This window comes from Parambassis ranga, chromosome 3 (assembly GCF_900634625.1).
Source record: "Parambassis ranga chromosome 3, fParRan2.1, whole genome shotgun sequence".
NCBI lineage: Eukaryota > Metazoa > Chordata > Actinopteri > Ambassidae > Parambassis > Parambassis ranga.
This window is the reverse complement of record NC_041024.1, coordinates 15,724,542-15,750,133: the sequence shown is the minus strand read 5'-3', so window position 1 is coordinate 15,750,133 and position 25,592 is coordinate 15,724,542. Positions and strand designations below refer to the sequence as shown.

The window sequence follows — 25,592 nt, the reverse complement described above, 5'->3', positions numbered from 1 at the left end:
TTGAATGCCATAATCAGGAAGCAAATTAGAACAATTTTACATATAATACACTGGCTATATCCTTGCATAAGTGTCATACCAAGTATTGGTTCTAAAGACCTGATAGCATTGAAGAATTTAAACTGTTACCAATGACTGATATTGACTATTGATATTACTATTACATTTAACATGAAGAGTCTCAATCTGTCTCAACAATGTAAAAGCAAAAATCCACACACTAGACAAGAGCTACCCTCCTCGAAGTTGTAAGAATGTTTCACTCATTGTCACAGAAATGTTACACAATATTGCATAACTAAATCCAGATGTGAACAGTGTGTGAACACAAGTAAGATCACAGTAAAGACAATTGCTGACAATATCATATCTGTGCAATGACAGTATAATAATACATTTGTAACACTTACTACATAAAAATTGACTGTAATATTTACACATTTTCTTTGACAGGCTGAAACTTTCACGGACAGATGGACGGTGAAATGGCTATTTTTATGGGTACATTTTAACTGTGGTTCAGCCTGAGTGTTGCAAATCCTCATATGGAATCATTTTAGGAGGTTATGAGATCTGTGATTTCAACAGTTCCCTTGATTGTCTAGTTGTCTGCTGTTGGTGGGAGGAAAATAGTGGATTGTGGATGTTCAGCATGCCCACGTATTGTGTTCTGCAGGGGACAGATTTAAGTCTACTGGCCCACTGAGATAGAGATTGCATGAGGACACGTGAAGTTTCCTACAGTTACCAGCACATCACTGCCCTGTGTGCATGTGTGTGTGTTCTGTATGCACACTGCGCTACATGTCTCCAGTGCTCTCTCTCATTCCACTTTATGTATGTGTTTGTGTTTAAATGTGTGCACATTGTTGCATGCTGTGCAATGCAAGTGCTCTCTTGTGGTGCTTTGTGAGTGCGTGTGTGTGTGCGCACATCTCAAACTGTTCTGTACCATACGGCCAGACGCCGGCCAAAATGAACACGGACCCCCTGTGATGGCTTTGGCCAAGCTGAAACAACACACACACACACTGTCACACACATTCACACAAACACGCATCCACCAGCTGACCCAATTACACAGAGATGCGCAACGAGATGGAAACAAATCTACCCAGAGAACCAGCTAATTTAGAAGGGTTTAAAGATGCACTCACACACAATACACACCTCCAGTTACACATATACACACACACACATATATATAAATATATACCCACCAAAAACATAAAGTATGGTATGCGATTTGGATGTCACACATTAAGGTATCTTTTGTCAGTAGAGGTTCTCTATCATAAAGGCCTTAGGCTGTGTAAAAACTTGACATATAATAATAACACTCTTATTTGACAATGGTAGACTACTGGTGTTATATTCTTACTGTGTTATTATTAAAGGCTAAACAAGCTCATGGTAGCCTTTGAAAATGTGTGTAGAACTTTTTGACAATGATGTACTGTACTGGAAATATTACATAGAAACCTTAAACCTCCTGTGTACATACACTGAGAACAGATTCATAGTGGAGTAGTGTGTTTAACTTTTAAAATTCAACTGAGAATATAATATGATAGGGCTTGTATTGGTTTATTAATACTGTACCTACTTTTAAAGGAAAACTCTGTATTAAGTGTTCACCTTCACCTTCACCCCCTTTCACATTGTTGGCTAAAATATATTTTTTCTTTTTCTTTCCCCTCCCCCCCTTCCCTTATTCTTCCACCCCTTTTCTCAGAGCGGCCTGGGGGAGAGTAGAGCAGTCATAGGGTTGCGGTAGCCTCTAATCAGTGTGAACAGCCAGCTAATTACCAAACCCTCAGCCCTGGCTGACTGTTAATTGCATACATTAGACACCATCAGCAGCACTGCAAGATTAACACTTAAAATCTTCCCATTGCAGTGGTGGAGATGAGTGCTCTGTTGTTTGTGTGTGTGCGTGTATGTGTGCGTGCGCGTCAAAGAGAGACCAAGGAGATGTGGGTTGTGTGTGGTATTCCCTGTGTGTATGTGAGTGGTGTGTGCTGTCTCTGTGGTTGCGGGTGCTAATATTTAACACTTAATTAGACCCAAAATGATACGCAGCAACACAGAGATAGTTGTCGAGCGTTATAACTGTTGCCGTAGTGGGGTTGCGTGGGTGGGGGCAGCTGGTCGTCGAGGGCAACCCCAAGTCTCCGTGGAGACGACAGATGGAGTGACATTAAGAGCAGAGCAGTGGAGCCATTTCAAATAATAAAATATCAATATTTACATTTTAATTACCCACTTCCAGCTCCACCAGGGCTGTGTCAAGAAGTGTGTGGCCAAGTGGGTGTGTGTATGTGGGGGCATGTGCACTACAAGGTCCACTGGGGCCATGTCTTTTAACTATATAGAGACTAAAGTACTGCTCAAGTGACAATACGGAGTCCTTCTTGAAAGAATTTTTGGTTAAAATGAAGAGCAAGCAGAGCGCCACACTGTTCCACATTATATTTCCGATGCCTCTTTACTTTTCTTACTTTTTACACTGTCCATCCATCTTCCTCTCATCCTCTACCATATCTACCCTCCATCAATATAATGCTGATGCAGGCAGGAATGACCACTCTGCGGGTGTGTGAGCATGTGTGCACAAATCTGTCAGGGGAATTAACCATGTGTACACACAGCTGAGCAGCTTACACACTAACTCTTCCTGTCCTACTGTCCGTCTTTCTGTCTGTCTCACACACCACCCAACATGGAACAAATGTAAACGACTGCTGGGCAACATTCTAAATCAACTGTTTAAAAAATATATATAAATAATAAAGTAGAAATTATTCAAATTTTAACTTTATATTCCTAAAACTCCCTGAAACCATTCAAAAACTGAAACTTTGTTTTTGTTTTGAATGATTTCTAGGTGGATTACCTTTTCAAAACAATATCCTGCTATCCAAAGTCCAAGCAACACATTATTGCTCTAATATTGCCATAACCCCCTTCTTCGGAATAAAACTCTGTGTGATCATTAAAATATATATAGTTTAATAGAGTTAAATTGTGTGACACTTTTCATTTCTCTTTTCAGCAAAGCACTATTGATGTAAAGTAGAAACTTGCTGATTATGGCTTTAAAACCAAACCCAATGGTCCCTGTCCAGGTGTGGTGTCTCCATATGAGATTATAAGGCTGTGTTGATTCTATCTTCCTAATCCCCCGTAGCTTCCCATGGAGAGAGGACCACAGAAACTCCACAGGGATTAATTTACCATTCACAGATTAGAGATATAGTCTGCAATATCATCATTGAGGACAAGCATCGAGAGGAAGGGCTCAACAATTGGAGCAATGAGCAGAGAGAGAACAGAGAAAAAGAGAGAGACATAAACAGGCTGAGAACGACAAAGATGAAAACGATGCATGCAAAGAGACAGCCTTCTATCCCACAGCACCATGCCTTAATGTCATAGCTTGAAGACAAGAACATTAGACCTCATTCCACCTCCTCATCTGGGCCTGAAAAAGCCTGGGCTGAAAATCTTAATTAATTGTCCAATAGTGCTGCAGGGTCATTATGCATTGCAATAAAGAAGCGTGTAATTATGAGATTTAACAGCCATTACCAAGGCCAGGAACTCATATGTCATCATCAGCAACCAAGCCAATGGTTTGGTACAGCTATGTGTGTGGCTTGATGGACAGTACATACCCACAACACACACACACTTATCTACAGGTTCCAATGTTTTTAGAAAAATAAAAAAGAAATCTTGTGCACTTTAAGGAGCAATAAACAGTTATATGGTAGGTATATGGACATGCATGCAGACTAACAGGGAAACACAAACTGAAGAAAATGCATATATGGTAGGCCACCACACACACACACACACACCAACCCATTAGTCTGACCCAGACAATAAGGCAGCCAGCTGTGATAGCAGCCTGCAGACGAAACATCCCATCAAGATTAAATAGACACAAAAACACACATATTATTACTGCTGAGCATGTGTGTGTGCTTTGTGTCCATTTGCATGCACAGTGAAGCACTGAGACCACAGGCCACAGTCCATCGCCACATAGCAGGTGGGAAGTTACACACTCATGTAAGTGTACAATAACATACACTGTGTTAAAGCGGTCCAACACCAACTAAAAACATATTTCATTGGACGTACCAATTTTGTATTGAATTTATATGTGAACTGGATAAAATAACATAGCAGTAACATTGTATGTCTGCTGAAAGAAAAGCTGTTTACCCTGAGAATTGATGGTTTTACATACAGCATATTTAAAATTCCCTAAATGTGAATACAACGCAATTTTATTTATAGCAGAACCACTGCTATTATTTATAACAAATATAAGTGTAGATATATTACCCTTTAACCCTTCTTGGGTCACACATTGGCAAAAGGGCAAAGTCCCAAACTGTTGCCCTTAGCAGTGTTTTCTATTATATGTGTGTATGCTGGGCGCACAGGCCATAAGTCGTCCCCAGCTGGTGACAGGCACGCTCCAATCCTATTTTCCCACCTGCTTATTTCCTGATGGAAAGGATGAATCCTCCAGTCAGTTATTTAAGAACGATGGATGGAGGATGAGAGAGAGAAGAGGAGGAACGGGAATGGATGGAACACTTGGCAGGAAAAAAGGAAGAGGAGGAGAGTAAAATGAAGGGGGCTAAGGAATAAACAAACATGTTACAAACAAGGAAGAAAGAGGAGAAGAGAATGGGGAGAAGATGAGACTAATCAGTGCAAATAAGCAAATGACAGAAACTGAGGAAAGGTAGATAACCAGAGCGAGAGAGAGGACCTGGAGAGCCAGAGAATAACTATTTCATGTCTGTGAACTTTGCATGAACCGACAGAAATAATGTGATGCCATGACATGTCTGTCCCTCCTTCCACAAGATTTGCAGCATGCATAGGTGTGTGATATGTGTGAGGGTGTCAGTGAATCCCTATACGTGTGTGAACTCTTTATATTGCTTTTGGTGTGTGTGCGGTCCAACAGATAGAATAGGATGATGATGATTTGAAATGGAGTTTGGCCTGTGCGTAATTATGATCATCTATCTTTATGCCCCGCCAGCATATCACATCATATCATCTCTCTCGTTCTCTCTCTCTTTCTTAGACAACCACATACACACACACAGACACAGACACACACAGACAAAAGCAAATTGAAAGTAGTAAAAGCTGACTGTTTGCTAGTAATGACTTAGATGATGATGGGCTCAGATGGTGTGCTGATTTATTTGTTACTGCTCGTCTGATTTCACATATTATAAAACTGTGCACGTCTGTGTGTGTGCACATTCACTGTGTATTAGAGCTTCTTTGTAAGTGTGTGTCTGCGTTTTTAGAAGTGTTTGTGTATCCATAGATGTGTGCAAGATGTGTGTCTGTGCACAGACTGGTGTGCATGGCTATGTATGCAGCCTTCTTTTGTGTGTGCATGTGTGACAGATATTATTTGATGCAGATTAGTCAGTGTACTCAGATTGCAGGCTGTGTCTCAAAGGCTGATAGACAAATGAATTTGATTTGCAAATGCAATCAAACTAATAAAAACACTGCAATGTGATGCTGAGTGCTTATCTCACAACTTCAATATTTGTGTTTTTTTTGGTCACTTTTGCTAATTTGCATGCTCATTTTAACAAATCTATACTATTAAAATGACCTATAATGAAAAGTATGTCTAATGAGACACCATGAATTATTGAGAATTCAGATGTTGTTTGTATTCAATGAATTTCAGCAGGTACAGGTATTTTACCTGTTTATTTGTTGCAGTGCCACAACTCTTCAAGTCATTTCAGTCTTTTTTATTCTTCATTTTGAATTGCTGGTCTGATATTTTGTGACATATGAGGATACAATGATAGTGTGTGGAGGCCAGTCATATATGTGTGACAGGTTGCTAATGCTTTATCACTGATTGATGACTCAGTAACAATAGCAGAAAAGAGAATAGCAAGTACTAAAAAGTAAATATGAGTAGAAGTTATGACATGAAAGCAATGCATCAAAAAGGAAAATGTTTTTCCTTCTCTGTTTTCTCATATTGATGATATGCCCACAGGCTTAATCCAATAAAGAAAGCCCAACTTAATCCAAACATTAAGCTCAGATATCAAATATTCTTTTTCTAATTTGATTTCATCAATATTTGTTTTCATCTGCAAACAGGCATGTGTTTGTTTGTGTGGGCTGCAAGAAGGAAATCATGGTGAAAAGGAAAACAAGATATCTCTTTTGCATGAATGTAGACAATGAAACGGACAAACACACACACATAAGCAAACACACACACTTGAAACCAAGGCCTCAGCCTCTAAATAGGTTATGTAGCTGAGGGATAAGCAGAAATGGAAATTAAACACGCCCATCAGAGCTCAGCGAGAATCAACAGAGACTGGAAATACACACATGAAGAAAGAGTGATACATATACAAAGGAGGAAAGCTTTGAACACAATCAGATTTGAACTACAACCTGATTTCTGTCAGATTTAGTTTGGCTTCTTTAGAAAATGGAGACAGAAGCATTTAGAACATGCATTTAAGCAACTCAGGAAAAAACAATTGACATTTGAATCTATGTTGTTGAACCTTGTTTTGACCTTTCAAACCTTTTTTCTATTAAATATTTCATCTATGTGAGCCTATGAGAATGTGAAGTATTTTTTGTTGTGTGTCAAGAAGGCACCCAACATGCTGTGACTGTCAAGGTGAACTAGCCTTAGCCGACAGAATGAGGTCAAATCTGCTTGTGCTTCTGTGTGTGGTGTGTGTCCATGTATATTTTTGTGTGTGCATTTTTATAGCATTTTATTTACAGGGGTAATAGGTTTGAAGTTTCTGCTAAAGAGCACACAGGAAGGGAGTAAATTAGGACAAGATGTGGCACCAGAAAACAGTATCAGAAGTTTCATGCCAATAGAGCTCATGATGAACTGGAATATAAAGTGTGTGTGTGTGTTTGCTGTTTGACTTCTGATTTACCACTCTGTTACCGCGCCCAACAACCTCTTTGCTGATTGGTGACAGACTTAATGACTGTAGAGTGACATCATCACCAGTCTGGGCTTTTACATTCACACACAGATGGACACACACCAAGAATCACTTGGAGCTCACTGTGAAGTGTTATAATGTGTGTCAGTGTTAATTTAGTGAGCTGCACTCACTAAACTCAGTCTAGGGTGGGTTTCTCTCTCTCTCTGTGTGTGTGTGTGTGGAGTTTCCCCTTGGCTGCTGAGACTCAACATTTGATTTGCTAAAAGGAGCAGGACACTTCTATTAATCAATATTTGCTGACTACAAGTTGGCTATCTGGCTGATTGACTGGCTGTGTAGTTACTTGACTGACTGATTGGCTAACTAACAGACTGACTGGCAGCCTGAACAGCTAAATGCTTGACTGGTTCACTAAATCTCTAAGTGAAAACCATTTATTACATGCCCAAAAGAGATAGAACACTACAGAACAGCAGCAGAGAGAAAGGTTAGGGAGGGTTTTGCTCACTGGGTGACTCACTGTCACAGTTTTAGCATATCACAAACATAAATGTGCTCAATGAGAATTCAAACACACCGTTTCAAAATCAAAAGATACACTTGGACTCTTGAAACACTGATTGTTGTATCTGTAGAGACATATACAAACAATGCTAACCAAAGGGAAAACATGGTGGCTGGTTGGTAGGATGAAAGAAGAGGGGCGTGGAAAGGGACAGGAGCTGAGAGATGAGGTTGACTTGATAATGAAGAGGTTAAGGATACCATGGAGAGAGAGGGTGGGAGGTCAGGTCAGAGAGAGAGAGGGAAGGAGGGAGACACAGAAAGAGGCAGAGAGAGGGAGAGAGAGGGAGAAAAAGGAGGTCACAAAAAAAGGTTGAAGAGGTGGGGGGATATTTAGCCGGGGGTCATAACAGTATTGTGTTAAAGGCTCTGTGGGAGTATCTAAGCTATACTGAGGTAATGTATGTGACCTGTCTGCTTCCCATTCTCTGTTCATTCCCTCTCCTTTCTCTCTTTCCATTCAGCCTTGTATATATGGTTCATTCTCTTTCTTTCACGATACCTGTAATTTACCAAGGAGGTTATATAAAAAGATATTTGAAATAAATATGAACGTGGAACACACTTGAAGTGGGATTCAGACCTAAACCTACATTCTGTTATATTATCACCTATATATTAAACTTTTTGTTTCAAAGAGAAATAAACAAGGCAGATTAATATTAAAGTGGAGAGCAGCATGCTGAGTATGAGGAAGACACCACCTATCCTCACCTGTTAGCCCACCCTAGTCCCATATCTTCATAAAGACCGATTAAATGAACGGATGGACGACAACACACTTCCAACCCCCATCCCCCATTTTTACAGCTCAATCATGCTGCGTTACTGCAGACACATAGACTGCTTATCCCGAGTGTCAAAATTGAAAGGGGAAAGAAAAAGAGAGGGAGAAAGACTGTAAGAAAAGAAAGAGCAAGTAAGAGGAGATAGGGAAGCAAGAGAATGGTGGAGAAGGAGTGGGGGTGGCCCAAGAGCAATTTCTTTCTTGAATAAAGAAAGAATAGGGGAGGGGGGGGGTGTAAAAAAAGCACTAATGGCAAGGCCCCTGGTTCTGGTAAAATAGACTGTTATAGGTTCTGGCTCTCATTCGTTGATTCATTCATTTGTTCATTCCTTGCTCTTTCGTCAAGTCAAGTGCTCGCCTGTCTGTCTTTCTCTTTTGTGTCCGCAAGTCTAGATAAGAGCTGCTAGTATGACTGCCCGGTAGCCATTTAGTTATTATGGTGGGAGGGAAAGGGAGGGAGAAAGACAGAGAGAGAGAGAGAGAAAGGGAACAGAAAAGAGAGGATGAAAAGACTAATTCTACTGACAGATAAATGGCTCATTTGAATGGCCTTTCTTTCTTTTAATTCACTCTCTCATCCGCTCCTGTTTAAATATTTGCTGTTCTCTTCCTCTTCTCACCTGACTGCTTTTCATTCCTCCTTCAAACACACACACACAATGACATGCAGCCTAATACGTAACTAGAGTTGTCTCTTTGAGAGCTATTAAAATGAGATCTTCTCTTCACTAATCCATATTATTGGACACTAAGGCCTTTCGCACCCTTCGAATAATAACTTCTGATTCCACACATCCTCAGTATTCAGTGTGTGTAACGGTTTACCAGCTTACATACGGTATAGTGTGAGTATATGTGTGCATGCATGGGTCACTTGTGTTTCCCACAGTTTCATTCAGCTTCTATTGGTTGTGTGTTTATGCATTTGCATGTATTTTATCACTGCCCTGCCACACATGTGCATGAGTGAAGTACATGTGTGATTCCTTGTGGGATAACAAGAGACGCACACTGTGTCTGAAACCTCATTTTCCTCTCCTAATGACATATCAAATGTTTGCATAAGGCCATATCAGTATGGAAATGAGCGTGCACACACATATAAGTCTTAGAATAAAAGAACCAATCAAAGGGATATGCGTGTGTATATGTGTGTGTGTATGTTGCCAAAAGTCTATAAGGTTCGGTGACTGTGTGTCAAACATGACTAGCAACACACACACACGCACAGGCGCACGTACCCTAGCCTTGTTATCCAGGGGCCTGTCTTGCAGGCAGCCTCTCTAACGCTGAGTGATGTTTAAATTAGTTTACAATTTAGGCTCCTCGCTATCCGCAGACGGCTCTTAACTCAGTGTGTGCATGTGATGTGTTTTTGTGTGTGCGTTTGCGCGTGTGAGAGCGTAACAAATTGTTGCCAGTACGGCAGACATCTAATGACTTCAAATTAGCTGCCTGGCGCTCGCCTTGACACGTTGTTACCACTGTTAGCAGCCTTTGTGTGTGTGTGTGTGTATGTGCGTGTGTGTGTATGCTGCACTGCGCAGCCATATCATGAAGCATAAATTGGCTTCACCTCCCCTCTCTCTGCCTCTGTCTTTTTTCTCTTTGTCTCTGTCTTTCTCCATCAATTTGATTAAAAAAATTACTGTAGCATGGCGACCAAAGACTTGTGTATGTTCACAAGTACCCGCTGCACAGCTACATTCTCACTAAACTCATGTGCACTAAACAGACATACACACACAATACACACACACAAGGTGTGAAATAAATGGTTGCAAAAAGGTGAACAGGTCTTTTCCATTAAATGTGTGTACATGTGTGTGTGTAAGAGGCTGATAAAGTTTGTTGAGTAGGTGTATTTCTTTCTGACAATCCTTTCCTACCTGAGTGAACAGTAGATGTGAGGGCATGTAAGTGCATGTGTGTCAGGTGTGAGTCTGAGTATTACATCAGTGTTCACAGGTGTAAACAGTGAGGATTTCATAAAGTGGTCACATCATACGTGCGCGCACGCACACACACACACACACACACACACACACACACACACACACACACACACACACACACACACATTCTCGGAAGATGAAGAGTTCTATCTTTCTCTGTGAGCAGTGGATTGCCTTCCTCGTTCATCTAATCACGACATCTTCTCTCCTCCTCCAAGCAATCGTTGCGCTTCGGTCCCTTCATACAGAAAGCAGCACACACACAGACACACACACTAAGCCCCACCACATAACCTGGTGTCATTTGTAACAACACTAAGCAAAAGGGCATACAGGTCTGATGAAAAACAATACATTCAATGAATGTTTGTGTGTATACAGTATCTGGGAGTCATTCTTGTGAATGTGTAAGTAGAGTAAGGAAGTTAAAAGGATGCTAGGGGAAGGGTCATGAGGAAATTAGATGAGAGCATAGGAAAAACAGAGTAGGATGAGGCTATATGTTGCTTTAAAAGAGAAAAACAAATTTTCAAAGAGCTATACTTAGCATATAGATCAATATATATGTCTGCCTATGGGCCATATAGCAGCCTAGATCAATACACTAACAAGAAGCAATGTATATTCCCATCTCTCTCTCTTTTCATCTCTTTTTCTCTTTCTCACAGTTATTTTCAGATTTATTGATGCTATATGCGCATCATTGTTATCCAACACTGCTGATTTATTCATATGTGCAGCATGAGTGAGGGGTGTTTATGACTCTAATCTGGTGTTTCACCATTTACTTATAACCCTCTATTCTATTCTATTCTATTCTATTCTATTCTATTCTATTAATTTTTCCATTATATTTTATTCTGTTCTATTCTATTTCCACATTTGCAGCTGACAATGGGACTAATCTTTCTGCTAATCTGAGTTAATCTGAGACACTGCTCTTCCTCCTCTCTGCTGTCACAGCAGGCTGTCTCACTAAGACCAAAACCAGATTATAGTTTTCATCTCATTCTCTCCTACAGCTTGTTAACTGTCTTCTTCCTCATTTTAGCCTTAAGGTTTAAAAGGTGGATGCATTTTTCATATTTTATTATATTTCTTTTCATTTTATAGGGCTCTTCCATTATGTTAATTTTGTGATCTTCCAGACCAAATTTTGATCAGATTAAGAGAGGAAATGGGTTACTTTAAGTAGATTGATTTCTTCTTTTAGTAATGGACTTGTAGAGGAACACAGATGTGCTAGTCTCAAACAGGCTTCACTGTTTACATTGTATATTTATCAAGTGAATCTGACATTTTCATTATATTTATTTTCTCTGTGTGTGTGTATGTGGGAGGGGTTGCCTGTGATGATCGGTCAGCTGGAGAAGTCAATAGTTCAAACTGTCTGAGTGCAAGGATTAGGGGTCAAGGTGACACCTCAGCACCAGGTGCGCTTATGTGTACATTATGTAAGTGTGCCTAAACTGCATCTGGGGCGTCTGATCCAACTCTCTCAGCTGGTTGTGTATGTAGATGTGTGTGTAGGGTCAGGTTAAATTCAGCGTGAGAGTCAGGGTTCAGGGTTATTTTCATTTTTACTACCTGGGATGTGTTTGGCCCAACCGATGTTGACCACGAGCTCTCTGTCCGCCAGGTCACACAGTGTAGTGAGGGCCTTGATGTCGCTGTCTGGTACTGTTGGGTCAGGCATGGCATAAATCTTCTCTGGCTCGGCCACCAGCAGGTGAGAGACGATTTTGTTATCTGCAAGGCAGCCAAAGGCAACTGACATGACCACCAGACAAGGAGAAAGACACAGAGACAGAGAGATGGTGAATGTTTGCCGTATTAGGCTACAAGCTGTTCCACACCAATCCGGTGCAAAAGTGTGAAAGGTCATATTCAAAGTCCTTGATAACATGGCCTACTGGTAACACATATGTCTAAACTATTTCCTATAATGATAATTATACTAGGTAAATTAAAAAGAGATACAATTCATTAACATATAAATGAGGGGCTGTTTAGAACACAGCACATCAACACCATCAAACAAAACAGTTACTTTACATTTATGCCATTTTATAACAATATATATTCTGGTATGAATAAACATGAAAATACATTTGACAAAAGGATTAAACATGTATAAAAACTGAAAGTGTATGTATATTGCATGTGCCCAAACAGGAGATATGATTAAAAACAATCAGTGCCAGTGATCCAAGTTGCCCAAAATGTTGCCTTTTGTATCACAACCTTAAGAAGCTTCATGGATACGTACAGAAGGGAAAGATAATACTGAAAGCCAAACAGCTCAGCTGGTACTGGTGACATGTGGTGATGAGACCTCTATGGCCCATTAGTAACAGACTGATACCCTGCTTCCAAATTAATCCACTGACTAATCAAGCATGGGAATAATAACGGGGGATAGGAGAGCAAGAGCTGAGTGAAGGATAGAGGGAGAGAGAGATTAGCAATGAAAAAATCAGCGAAGACAGACAGGTAGAAATAGAGCCATGGACAGATTGCAAAAGACAGACAGGAAGAGTCCAGAGCACGACAGCTAGATAGAGATAAACAGCAAGAGAGAGTGAAACAGAGTTGTGGGGATGAGTTGTGTATTGATCTAACACTGTCCACCACCCCCAATTCTCTTGTGTGTGCATCTGTGTGTATACATATATATATATATATGTGTGTGTGTGTCCACAGACATTGTCCGGCTGCAGGGTCATTTGAGCCTAACCAATCTGAGTCACACTGCAGTATCTGTGGGTAAATCTTATTTAATGTTTCCCTAATTAGAATCAATGGAAGCCCATTTCCAAACCCTGGGCTATTGTTCTGATCTCACACAATCAATGGTGACGCTGAGGCTGGGGATTGGGCTACAGATAGATAGGCTGTGTGAGTGCATCTGTGTGAGAGACAGAAGGACAGAAAGATTTTGTGTGTCTATTGACTATGTGAGAGAGAAAGAACAGGGGAGATATAGTCTATATCAATCCCATACAGTATACTTTGGACAAAGAGATTTATGGTCATGGATAAATAGAGATATATATGTAGGAACCACAGATGCAGCACTAAAGTCTAAAGTTCTATAATTTTATCAGTTTTGAGTGAAATTGGTCTAAAGCCGGCCATTCAGGCTAGCTAGAGCAGATGTATGGATTGTGTATGCAAACACATACATGATAAATCCATACACATATATTATCCCATCATTTCAATGATTAGTAGTGCAAAAGTCCCAGTAAGCTGTCGTGCAGCCATTCAGCATATTGGCCTAAAGCAGAATATGCTCCAGCTTTAAGCAAAATGGGCTTTGGGGACCAAGCTGCTAAACACTGCTCAATCTGCACTGCATGTGTGTGTGTGTTTGTGTGTAATATGTGTGCAAGCAGACGGTTAGCTAGAGAGCTAACTCTAGTTTGATGTGGTTGCCAGATTGGATTTAATCCGGATTAGGGTTCTGGCTGGTCTCCCTCCCTCTCCCTTCGTCTCTCTCACTAACCTCCTCTTCTCTCTTCCTCTGAGAAACCTCTTATTTAGGTTGAGTCTCTCTCCCTCGTTGTTTCTACCTGTCCCTTAGTCACTCTCTCCCTTGTTAATTTTTCAATCATCAGGCTTTGGCTCTGGTTTTATTCTTTAAAAAACACAGCCAATCTGGCTGGAGCTAAATGAATACCTTTATGGTGAAATATTACACATATAAAATGTTATGATCCCAAACTGGTAGCAGTAGAAACAGGGAAATAAACATGGTCCCAAACAGATGGGTTCCCCACTGCCCCGTGTCTGTTTATGAGTGTGTGTGTGTTTGTGTGTCTGTTGAAATGTTTTTACTGCCCAACTGTCAGAAATAGTTTCTTGTACTCTTGGTCTCTAAACAATGACTTGTTATAGCAGGAAACACCACATGCACATAGTGATACAATATGCTGAATCTGAATATTTCTTGTGAGCTGTCTACTATGATCATCACTCATTTATTTTACTATAATATATATAGCTGTTCATAGTCATTGACTGTTGCAGTGTTTTTACATACTGTTCGCAGACAGAGCCTGCTCGTGTTTTGCATGTGAATATGTTCTTACATGGCTTTTTGGGAGGCAGAGCCAGCTGTGGGTTCAGGTACGGGCTGTTATCTGCATCTATCCGGCGTTTGTACTTCTGTCTTCCACCACGAACCCTGTCCAGACGAACACCTGTGAGAAATGTCAGAAAGAATTATGTATTAATATAAAGTACATGACACAAAGGACCTTTTGTCTACTTTAGAAGACAAGAAAAACAAATGTAGTTTGCAAGAAAAGGCAAGCAGATAAAGAGTGTGGACTGCAGGAACCTGACATATGTGTTTGTTATACACTCGTGTATTCACTTTTATGCTATTGTTGAGCTTGTTAAAGGTACTCATTTACAAGAACACCAAGAGAGTAAAAGCTCTCTCTCTCTCTCTCTCTCTCTCTCTCCTTACTTCTCTCATGTCTCTCTGGCTTTCTGACTCTTACTTTCTCTTGCCCAATCTCAGTCTCAGTCTCTATTGCTGTCTCCTTCTCTGTTACGTTAATTAATTGACACAAAGGAGTTCTAATTTAATTAGGCTGATCTCTTAGGGGATTGGATGTTACCGTGGTTACCACTTAAAGATGGATAAGGAAGACAGAGGTGTCATGTACCCTGGAGAAGGGGAGGAGAGGTAAGAAGTCTTGTAATTTTTAAAATTAGAAATACAACGACCAGATGAATTTATTTAATTCAAAAAGATAATTTCAAAAATAACATAAAAAAAAAACAAATGAAAAGAAGAATTAATATTTCTTAATATTTATACAACAGTATTCAAACTGCACCATTTGATTTGATGGTTATCTGACATAAAGAGCATTAAAACAATAAGGATTTTTTTAATCTACAGAGACACAGAGGGGGGAAAGATGGAGGAGGAGTGCAATAAGAGTGTGAAGGCAAGAGAGAGATTTGCTCACACAGAGAGATTTAAATCCTCTGAAAAATGTGCTGACCACTTTCAAGACAACACACCTTAGAGATTTCACAGAAAGACTTCCATTGGCAGGAAAGGAAAAGTCAGGGAGCATGTTTGTGCATTAGTCTGCATTCGTAATGCCATGTTTTCCTGTTGTACGTGTGTGCATTTTGGTGACCAAACTGGGCATGAATGTATCTTTACAGCTATTTAGAAAAACACTAACAAGCTTAGACAGTCATCAGCCCAGTGAACTGAAAATGACATGCATCTGTGTCTGTGTGTGTGTGTGTGTATGCTTGAGACAGAGACAGGTAGACAGAAGGGCTGACAGTCCAGGTACAGTGGGGGGGCCAGTGTCAGCAAACGGTCAAGAGACTCTTAACACCAGGGGGTACAAACCCACTCACACACTCACTCTGTGCTCCTTACACTTTCGTACACATCCACACAACATCTATGTTTCTCTAACGCACACCCCTATTTTGTGTTTGGGTAAGCCCTGACAAGCAGCTTGCTCAACACTGCCTGGGTCAATGGTTGGTCAGAATAGAGCGAGAAAGAGAGAAAGAAAAAAACAGCGTTCGAAAGATGACCGAGCTGTAAAGGCAAAGTGCAGGGGAGAACAAATAACCTGTAAATAAAACAAATGGAAGAAGAACCTCTGCATTTAGCTCAGAGGCTTCAGATCCAGTTGAATATACTATGATTGGGATTAAATCCAGGGAATGCTCATCTAGCCTTGATGTGAAGAAAAATACTCACACGTACTACAGACATGCACTGCAGCAGTGGCACCACCAGCTTGGCTACTAATTTAGGAAGACAGCATGATATCAAAACAAAAGAAACAGTGCTGACCATAATGTTGGGAGCAGTTAAATTGAAGGTGCAAGTGTCTGCAACTAAGGCTGCTTCCAGAGCATGCCCGTACTTATTCCTTCCTTACCAAGGTCAATATAATAGACTAATGAACTATATGTGTTAGGGATGCTCAACAAGTCACCTTGCTTTGGTTAGTGATGAAAGTAATAATGTAAAGGTAGAAAGTGAGTGAAAATGTGAGCTTACTTACTGTATTTTTGATTAGCATTTCATTTAAGTAAAATCACATGATTGTTTTTGCATAGCATTAAATATACTGTGTATTTACTACTACTTTGAAAAGTAGAAATGCTTTTTTATTGTAGTTATGTCAATGAAATTAAAATCACTATGGCAAAAAACTTGAAATATTAATGGTGAGCCATACAAGCTTGAGGTGTGTTTATTCATTAAAATGTAGTGAAAATGATTTGTGATGTTAAAGGGTAGTAACTACTGTAAACATAAAGACACACACTCTGCATGCCACACTGTACTTCCAGTTACACTGAGGATTTTCTTTCTCTACCAGACACAAACCCTGACAATCTCAGTTTTTCTCTTTTCTTCCATATACCTAAAACCCAGTGCTGAGCTGGGCTCAGTTCATAAAGAGCACTCTCTAACTACCTCATCTATTTTCCACCAAATTAACTCTCTCTCAGCACTGATTAATGATCAAATCTAAATGAATCAAATTAAAAATTGAAAATTATATTTCCAAAGCCCACAAAAAAGAGACAGGAGGAAGCTATTGGGAGAGTGAGAGTGCACTACCTTCTCTAACAAATGAGCCTTCAAATCATAAAGAATGGGCAAGATAGGAGAGGAGGAAAGGAATTAGGGGAGGACTGGAGAGAAAAAAGAGAGAGGAAGAAGGAAGAAGGAAAAGTAAGGAAAACATGTAAAAATGAAGAAGTAAAGGCAGAAATAATTAAGCACAAGTACAAAATGTAATTAAAAGGCACATGAAAAGAAATGAAATGTAGAAAAATGGAATGTGTTAGAGGTCAGTTATGGATGGTCTGGTCAACAAGGAAGAAAGAAGTATGAGGAAAAATTAGTCAACAAGAATATATGAAAAATAATCAATTTCTGGTGCTATTTGCCTTATCCATATTTTAGTATGTCAACTAACAGGGCACCTCAGCTTACATCTTCAGTGTCTTAACATCACACAGTCTCATGCCATATTCCTTTCTACTTATATATTTCTATATATATTTCCTTTCCCTTCATATTGTACCCTTTTTGTCACATGCTGTATAGTCATGTATGTGCACATGCAGAGACTCTCTGACAGTGATGAAGGTGAATCGTTCGTATCGTGGGAATATTGTTGTCTGTCAATAGCACGATCTGCACTGATCACATCAGCATAGATTTTTACACTGCACTGGCATCGCTCTGTGTCAGCGTATGTGTGTGTTCTTGAACAGTTGAAGGATTGTGAGTAAAATGCCTTTGACATGTAAGTGCATGCAAGTGAAAGACAGAGGAGAGAGAGGAGGATGGTAAGGTAAAAAACATAATATGGATTGATTTTAGATGGTCAATGATATGATAAGAGAATGGCGGAGTATGGGATTGAGAGGAGATTGGAGGAAGAGGACAAAATAGACAGATTTCAGTTATTCACAGCAAAGAAAAAGAGGAGTGTTTTGTCAGCCTCGAATCTTCTCTCCCACCTAAACCAGTTTTACAGTGTGTGTGTGTGTGTGTGTGTGTGTTAAACTGCAGTGTTGATGTAATAACATTAAAGGTTTTCCTATATGGGTTTAAGAACTGATGGCTGAGAAGATTGGGCAAGACACCGGACCCACTGAAATGTTGTGTGTGTAAGTGTGTGTGTGTGTTTGCGAGAGAGAAAGATACCTGTGTTACTCATGTTATGAGGACATTAATCGGAAAGAGCAAAAAGTAAGTCTACAACTTAATGAAATTTAGGGTAAGAGAAAAATGTTACAAATATACCTCTAAACTGTTGCAGAAAAAACAGACGTGTTAAATTTACAAGTTGTTTTAAATTAAGAGCCTTGTTGTTTCTGGTGTGTTATGGTCTTTAAGCTCAAAATTAAAAAGAAGAACATAACAAGAAAACATGAGAGAGGTATGGTGGGGGTGTTAGGAGGAAAATGTGTGTAGTGTCATGCAGTGACGTTTGTTTAGACCAGAACAGATCAGATCAGCAGTGCCTGAGGCAGCGGGCAGGTGGCTGTCACTGGTGTGTGAACTTGTGAGTGTGTGTCTGTGAGACCGCGTAAGAACCTTAAAGTGTGGCCTGTTTTAGATTTTAAAGCTGTGTTCACATAGCACACTGATTCTTTCAACTACATCAGATTTCCATCTTCATCTATGTTAAGGGCTGCTTACAAAGACACAACAATTTAGAACGTCCCTTCTGAGCGTCTGTTCCAACTCCTCTCCTCCCCGCCATGAAAAGATGTATGTGAAAGCGAGTGGACCACTTAGGAGGATCTCCCGTCACACCATTTCCATTATCACTCCTTTCTAGCTGGGATGCAACCAGATGCCACTCGCACACACACTCATGCAGGACAGACGCTACAGGGCCAGATTTAGCTACAAGTTTCCCATGGGGGAACACCAGACGCCACCAGTTGTCTGGCGCTCCCTTTTGTTTCCCCCCCTCCTGTAGTCTCCTTCTCTCCATCAGCCTTTCTTTTACACTCTTCTATCTTGCACTTTCTATTATTCTTATTTTATTATTAAAAGATTCTGCTTGGTCCTGTCACTTCATCTTCTTTTTTACAACTCAAAAACTGTCTTCATGTGTAGGAAATGTGTCTTGGTTGCAGCATGTAGGACTCCATAAGACTGCATAGCAGCAGTCAAGAGCTGAGCTATCAGAGGAGTTATGACACACGCAACCAGCTGTATACACATAAGCTGCAACACTCACACAGACTGGAGCCTTCCACCCGATCTCACTCATTAGGTCTTTGAGGCTGTGGGGAGCATGGCCGAAGCTGGCACAAACTGCTAATGTGTGTGTGTTTATGTGCATGTGTGGGGCACTATGCCAAGGTTTATATTTGCAGTCCATGGACTTGTCCCTCTAGTAGTCTACCATCTGAATCCAGCTGGCCATTTATGACATTATAGAGACGGAAGCTTTAGTTTGGATTCAACACATTTTGTCTGTTTAACCACGACTCATCAGATGTGCCATCATCAAAGCTGCTGTTGTACGGGAGCAAATCTGTCAATATGAGCACATGTACAGTATACACGTCTACTGAATACTGCTGGCTCCTGGGTTGTGTGTCTCTGCCAAAGCCTTTCATGTTCAAATGTCTGATCTGTGTTTTGTATTCTGTTCATGATAATGCAGTGCATTACTGCTGATGTTGAATTTGTTATTTCTGTCTTGCCTCGTGTGCATAGATGGAAATAAATGGCAGCTTCTGGTTTATACATTTTGAATTGTCATTTAAATAAACACTGTCAGTTTATAAAATCTCTTTGAAGCTTCTCTAGTTTTTTTTTTATTTTTACCTGCAGTTCCACCTTTTCTCTGACTCTCTGTTTCCCTCTCTCTTGCCAGATTTAAGTCCCGCCCCCATGACCTTTTGGTCTTGAGCTGACGCATCATTATGACCTCATTAAAAATGGACAGACAGCCATTGCCAGAGGGGTAGTTCTCATAATATAATCAGGCTTTTTAATTGCCTTGCTCCAGAAATTAGCTGCTACATATTGGTGGGTGGGTGCCCCATGTTTGTTCCTTCCTTTCCTACAGTTTATCCCCTTGCTTGCTCGCTCGCTCCTCTCATCACCTCTCCTCCTCACATTAGAGGGCGAGAACAATCCTTTATTCCACACAGAGAGGGTTGCATGTGAGTGCATACCCATGATCAGGTGTGCGTTTAAGGGAACATAAAGAAAGAGCCCCGCTCTGAGTTGGTTTACTGACCCTCTAGCCTCTTGTTCTCCATTTTCCTCTCTCTCTTTCCCTCACACACACACAAACACACACACACTCACATGCCTCCTTGCTGCCTCACTTGCTCTTCATCTCACCCTCTCTGTCTCCCAGGGCGACAAAGCTAATTTGAGGCAGATCTTGCCCTAAGGGGTAAACTGCAGCATCCACACACACACTCTACTCCATGTCCTCCTCCCCACTCCACAGTTACCACTTTATCTTCACCTTTCTCCCGTGAGCTAGCCCCTGACAACCACAGTTAGCCCTGATGCTAACTGATTGAGCCACTTAACATTATCATCTATGCAATTCTGCAGCTACAATGCTTACACCCAGAAGGGTAGTGTGAAACACAGTAGCTCATGTTCCTAAAAGGGTTTGTGTGTGTAAAGAAAGTCCAGTCTGATAAAAAAAAAAAAAAGTTTAACCAGGTAGTAGAGCAATATTCACTTTCATGTTGTCCAGTTCTCCTGTCCAAAGCGATATTATTTGCTCAAAATAATATCACCTAAACACTACACTAATAAGAGAAATAAGATTTCTCTTAAGAGACATAATATATTGGAGGTCCATTTAAGGGAAAGAAATAATGGGGTTTTTAGGGATATGTCTGCAAAACAAAAATATACATCATGAGCTATCTACAGCAGAATAAAGCTAAAAAAATAATTCACTCTCCTATACAGCTGTTGATTATTTCATAGGGTTTAAAAGGAATTAAAATAAGAAAATATAAGAAAATGGATGTATCCATTTTCCAAATGACCCTTATTCATATGTAGAGCGGGACCCCCTTGTATTAAATTCACACCCTGCACAACAAATGGGGTGGTGGTGGTCTGTCATGTTGATGTATAGATATGCAGGCAGATGTGTGTGTGTGTGTGTGTGTGTGTGCATGATGTATGTGTGTAGAGCTGGGAAGGAGCAAAAGAGAGCTATTTGTTTGTCTGCTCAGGACAGGAACACACAAACACATGTCCCTCAGCTACATACACACAACCACAGCACATTTCTTTACAATAACATGAGTGGTTTGTTATTTGTTTTTGTATAGAGACTGTCGGCTTCTAAGCCTGTCACTCATTAGCTAAAAAAAAGCCTAAATACATTTTCCACGTGTGATTCTATAGACAAGGGTGATGTGGTTTGTGTTGAGTCGGAGGAAGCAGTCTGAACTGACTAAACTGTGAACCTGTCTGAGCTGCCAATAATACATGCTATTACACGTGTGCCTGTGTGCATTTGTGACCACATACACACATACTCGAGACAAAACAGGAGATGAGACATAGGTTCTGCCTATGTCAGATCAACTGGGAGAACAAACGCCACGACAGCAGCTTGTTGGGAGTGTGTGTGCGTTTCTCTGAGTGTGCACAAAAGAGAGAGCTAGAGATGAGCATGCTTTCACAGCAGATTGAAACTTGGGATGTTGGTAGGAATATTCACAAATTTATAATAAAGGACTGTAACAAGCTTCAGCTTTACTGTACAAATGCCATCATGTAAACTGTAATATATTATGGAAAATAATTTGACTTAAATCACCACTATATTTACAAAGTCAGGTTTTTCTTTCTGGTACGCACTGATCTACACATTAATATGGATAAATTTAAACTGTTTTCCCTGCATCTGGGTGTCCGAAATGACAAATAAACAGGACAATGTATGAAGGAAAGATATAAAAGAAGCATCAGAAACAAAAACAATAATACTGAGTGGGAGAACTGCAGAGAGAGATGAAGACAGGAATGGATGGAGGGTGGGCTGGCAGGCGGCGTCAGTACAGGCACGCTCCCTGACCACTGTAAGGAAGGGGGCGTAGGCCAGGTCTCCCATCAATTACAACCTTGACCCTCCTCTCTTCTCCTTTCTTTCTCTCACACACTTTCTGCTTCATTCAACCATCCTCCCCCTGCTTCTCATCCTCCCTTGGTCCCTCTCCTCTGCTCCTATAAATCAATCTCTTCTCCCTCCCTCCCTTCCCCGAGGTTTCTCCCACCTTCCCCCTCCTTCTATATCCCTCTTTCTCTCTGGCAGCCCTCCTCTTCCTCCCTCACCACTCCTCTCCCTCCTTTCATCGTTGGAAGTGCAGTGGGAGTAAAAAGGTCAGAGGTGGGCAGACAAGAGGGAGAGAAAGAGGCAAAAGGCAACAAGGGAGTGTGAAAATGAGAGAGTGAGTGTATTTAATCAAAGTGGTGTGGGGGCAGGTAATATCTCCTGTTTTTTTTTTCCTTAACTTTCTTCATTACTGAGCAACTGCTGGTTGTCACAATGATCCTTACCCAGTTATGGTAGAGTTAAACAGGACAGAGGCTGTACATGAATATGTTTGTGTGTGCATCCCCTCATAAACTCTTGTTGTGTAACTCATACGCATACAGGGAAAGCAGAACATCAGGCAACAGAAGGATAAAAAGACAGATAAAAGACGGGTAATAAGAAACATAGCTGTTCACATATAATGATAATAATAATAATAATCATAATAATGATAATATGGAGACATGGACAGGATACTTGATGGAGAAATAGATTTCAAATATCTGTAGAAGGGAATTGTTATGTGTAGTATTGCGTACTTGATACAAGGGGTGATGCAGTAAAGTACGTCTAATAGGCTCTAAAATGTCACATGTAGCAAAGTCAACAGAAAGATAAGGAAAAGAGACCTTTTCCCTTACCCTCCCTCAGCATGCCCACAGTCAGACACTTCATGAAGCGGCAGGCCTGGCACGACTTGCGTCTCCTCTTGGTGATCTCACACTCATTGGTGGCTGGACAGCTGTATTCAATATTGCCTGTGGCATGTAGACATGTTGGAGAAAGAAAGAAGGAAAGGTTTCATTTCAGACAGATACATCGACAGATAAGCATGCATATAGCCACACAGCCTGCTGCATATGGAAAGAAAATGTGCTAGTATCAAATACATCTTACACATATAAATGTGGATTGAGCAACGCTGATCCTGACATTTTATTTTTTATTTATTATTACAATATCAACAAAAGACAGACTAAGGTGATGGACATATGTTACATGACTACATCCAGCATGTGCATGTGTCAGTTGAGGTTGCGTGACTACATGTAGTACAGGTGGTGACACTCAGATGTAGAGCTGAAGCTAAGATTATTACCAATGTAAGTCCATTAACTTCACAACCCTGCCAACAAAAACAACTTAAGTGTGGGTTTAATACTAATTTAAAAGTATCTTTCAATTCCTTCTTTCTTTGTTGTTGGCAATTTACTTCACAACTAAAATTACAGTTTCCAGAGGAGATTGAGGAACTTTCTTTGTGATCTTTATTGTGCTATAATCACTTTGTGATTTGCCAAACTTCCAATTCAGAGCAAGGCACAGTTATGGATTTGTTATAACAGTTTACAGAATATCTCAACTTGTTTATATATCTGACAACTGTGTATATCTGAACACAGTCATATGACTACAAACAAAATAAATCAAATAAATAAATCTCTTTCTCCCATGCCCACCTGACAACTACAGTACCCCAGTAAGCCAATACATCTCCCACTGAAACAGAGTAAACAGTGATTACTATTGACTGCTGCTGTGGAGAGGATGTTTTCTCATTACTGGGCTGATTAAGGGGCTAGTTAGCTCAGGAGAAGGCTAAATGCACAAACAGTTCTTAATGGGTGACAAGACACCTATTAATTGGGCTTGTTAGTTAACGTGAAGGCTAAACATGCTAAATGCTGAGGGAACCCTTGCAGACTATTATGCACAACTGATCGGACTAGCTAGCTTTTACTCAATCTCTACATGCTGACGATACATGAAGAACAGATTAATTCAGCAATTAAGTAGAAGACTTAGCACTAAGGCTAAATGTGCTAATGACATGGATCTGCATGGGCTAATGGGTACTCAGTGAGGGCCTTGTTATTTCAATGCAAGTACTGCTAGATGGATAACTGCAGTAAAAAGCCACTTACAGGACTAACCCCCACAAAGATAAGATTACTACTAGTAGTAATGTTGTAACATTTAATTAAGAACATTTGTGAAATTCCAAGACATTTCCTAAAAGTATACACTGCAAGTGCAACATTCACCCCATTTCCAGTGTTGGGTATGGCTATATTAGGCCTCCTGTCCTGTCTCTATGTCTGACACAAAAACATGTAACCCATTTGTCACCTGGCTGTACACTCTTTGTATGCTGAGACGCAGACATGATTACACTACTTCAGAGTTGGAGGCAAGAGTGTTGGAATTAGAATAGAAGGGTTTATACCAGTATCTCATAGTTCTTTGTGCATGTGTGTCTTCATGTTTCTTATTGTGCATTGGGGTGGGCTTAGATCAGAGAGGCTCTTGGAGGCTCCGGTGTATAACAAGTGGGTTTGTATGGGTGTGTGTGTTCATGTGAACGAGAGAAAGGGATGGATATGTGGGCCTCAAATCCCCTGCAATCTCCTTGGAGATGTGTGTGTATGTCCACCTGCTGCATGACAATTGACCACGATTGTACAGACTGTGTATTATGAATGTTAGTGTGTGTTTTGGCCTGCCGCCTTCTTTGTGCTGTATGGTTCTTCTGACATTATACCTCAAAACCCCTTCTCCCTTTTTTGTATTGATACCTCGCAATTTAGATCATTTTAACTGTCGTGTGGCAAAAATGTGGGGAATGTGTCCTGAGCCACATTTGAATCCAACACACTGCATGTTTTAATCCCAGGACACCTCTTATTCACTACATAAAGAAAACTTTAAGTCAGTATGTCAGCAGAATTTTTTTTTCCTATTGCCTTAAAAAAAACTTTATTCTCCCTAGAACATCCCATCACTGCACCATTGAGTCATTCCTTTGCTCTGCATCACTATCACCTCTTTCCTCCACCTTTCTTTTGTACTCTTGTTGCCTCTTCACTGTGTCTATTTCATCGTCCTATACCTCCTTCTCACATACTTTGCCCTCCTTCTCACTCCCCTTTATCCCCCTCTCTCAATAAGGGAGTGATAGATGCAGGTTGTCAGGTGTCGCTGGACTGACGCCACAGAAGCAGCAGCTGCCAGAGCCACTTCCTCCATGCTGCGACACACACATGCACAAACACACCAGCACGCACATACCACTAATTCCCTCCTACATCCATGTGCTCAGTCCATCCTGCTACCTTTTCCCCCTTTCTCTCATATCTTGTCTCTACTTATTGTTTCTCCTCTCTTCTCCTCTGTGTGTGTCCTCTCCTCTGGTCTCCTCCCTTCTCCTCTCCTCTCCTTTTTTCTCCCACCTCATGCTCTCCTCCCTGTCCAGCTGGAGGTGTTTTTTGGTGATTACCTGCGGTTTTATTGGCTAATGGGTTGAAACATACCAATATGTCTGCCGCTGCCCATCTGAGGCTGGCCCTGCATTTCTGCCAGGACACACACAACCACACATAAACAGGAATATGTGTGCAGACGTGCACATAAATGTGGCGCTCATTTGCAT

The 25,592-nt window shown here is 40.6% G+C and overlaps 1 protein-coding gene across 12 annotated transcripts in view; it reads right to left on the bottom strand.

Moving 5' to 3' along the window:
• esrrga (estrogen-related receptor gamma a) overlaps positions 1-25,592 on the bottom strand; it is a 110,991-nt gene that overhangs the window by 13,553 nt on the left and 71,846 nt on the right. For 8 of the 12 annotated variants that reach the window (XM_028401939.1, XM_028401935.1, XM_028401936.1 and 5 more), the window contains 3 exons: positions 22,792-22,920; positions 14,408-14,518; positions 11,901-12,083 (listed from right to left, as the gene is read on the bottom strand). In XM_028401939.1, coding sequence (XP_028257740.1) covers positions 11,901-12,083; positions 14,408-14,518; positions 22,792-22,920 — 423 coding nt within the window. Of the gene's footprint in view, positions 1-11,900; positions 12,084-14,407; positions 14,519-19,087; positions 19,144-22,791; positions 22,921-25,592 lie in introns of those variants that run through there. The other 4 variants (XM_028401932.1, XM_028401930.1, XM_028401933.1 and 1 more) reach the window with 4 other exon arrangements.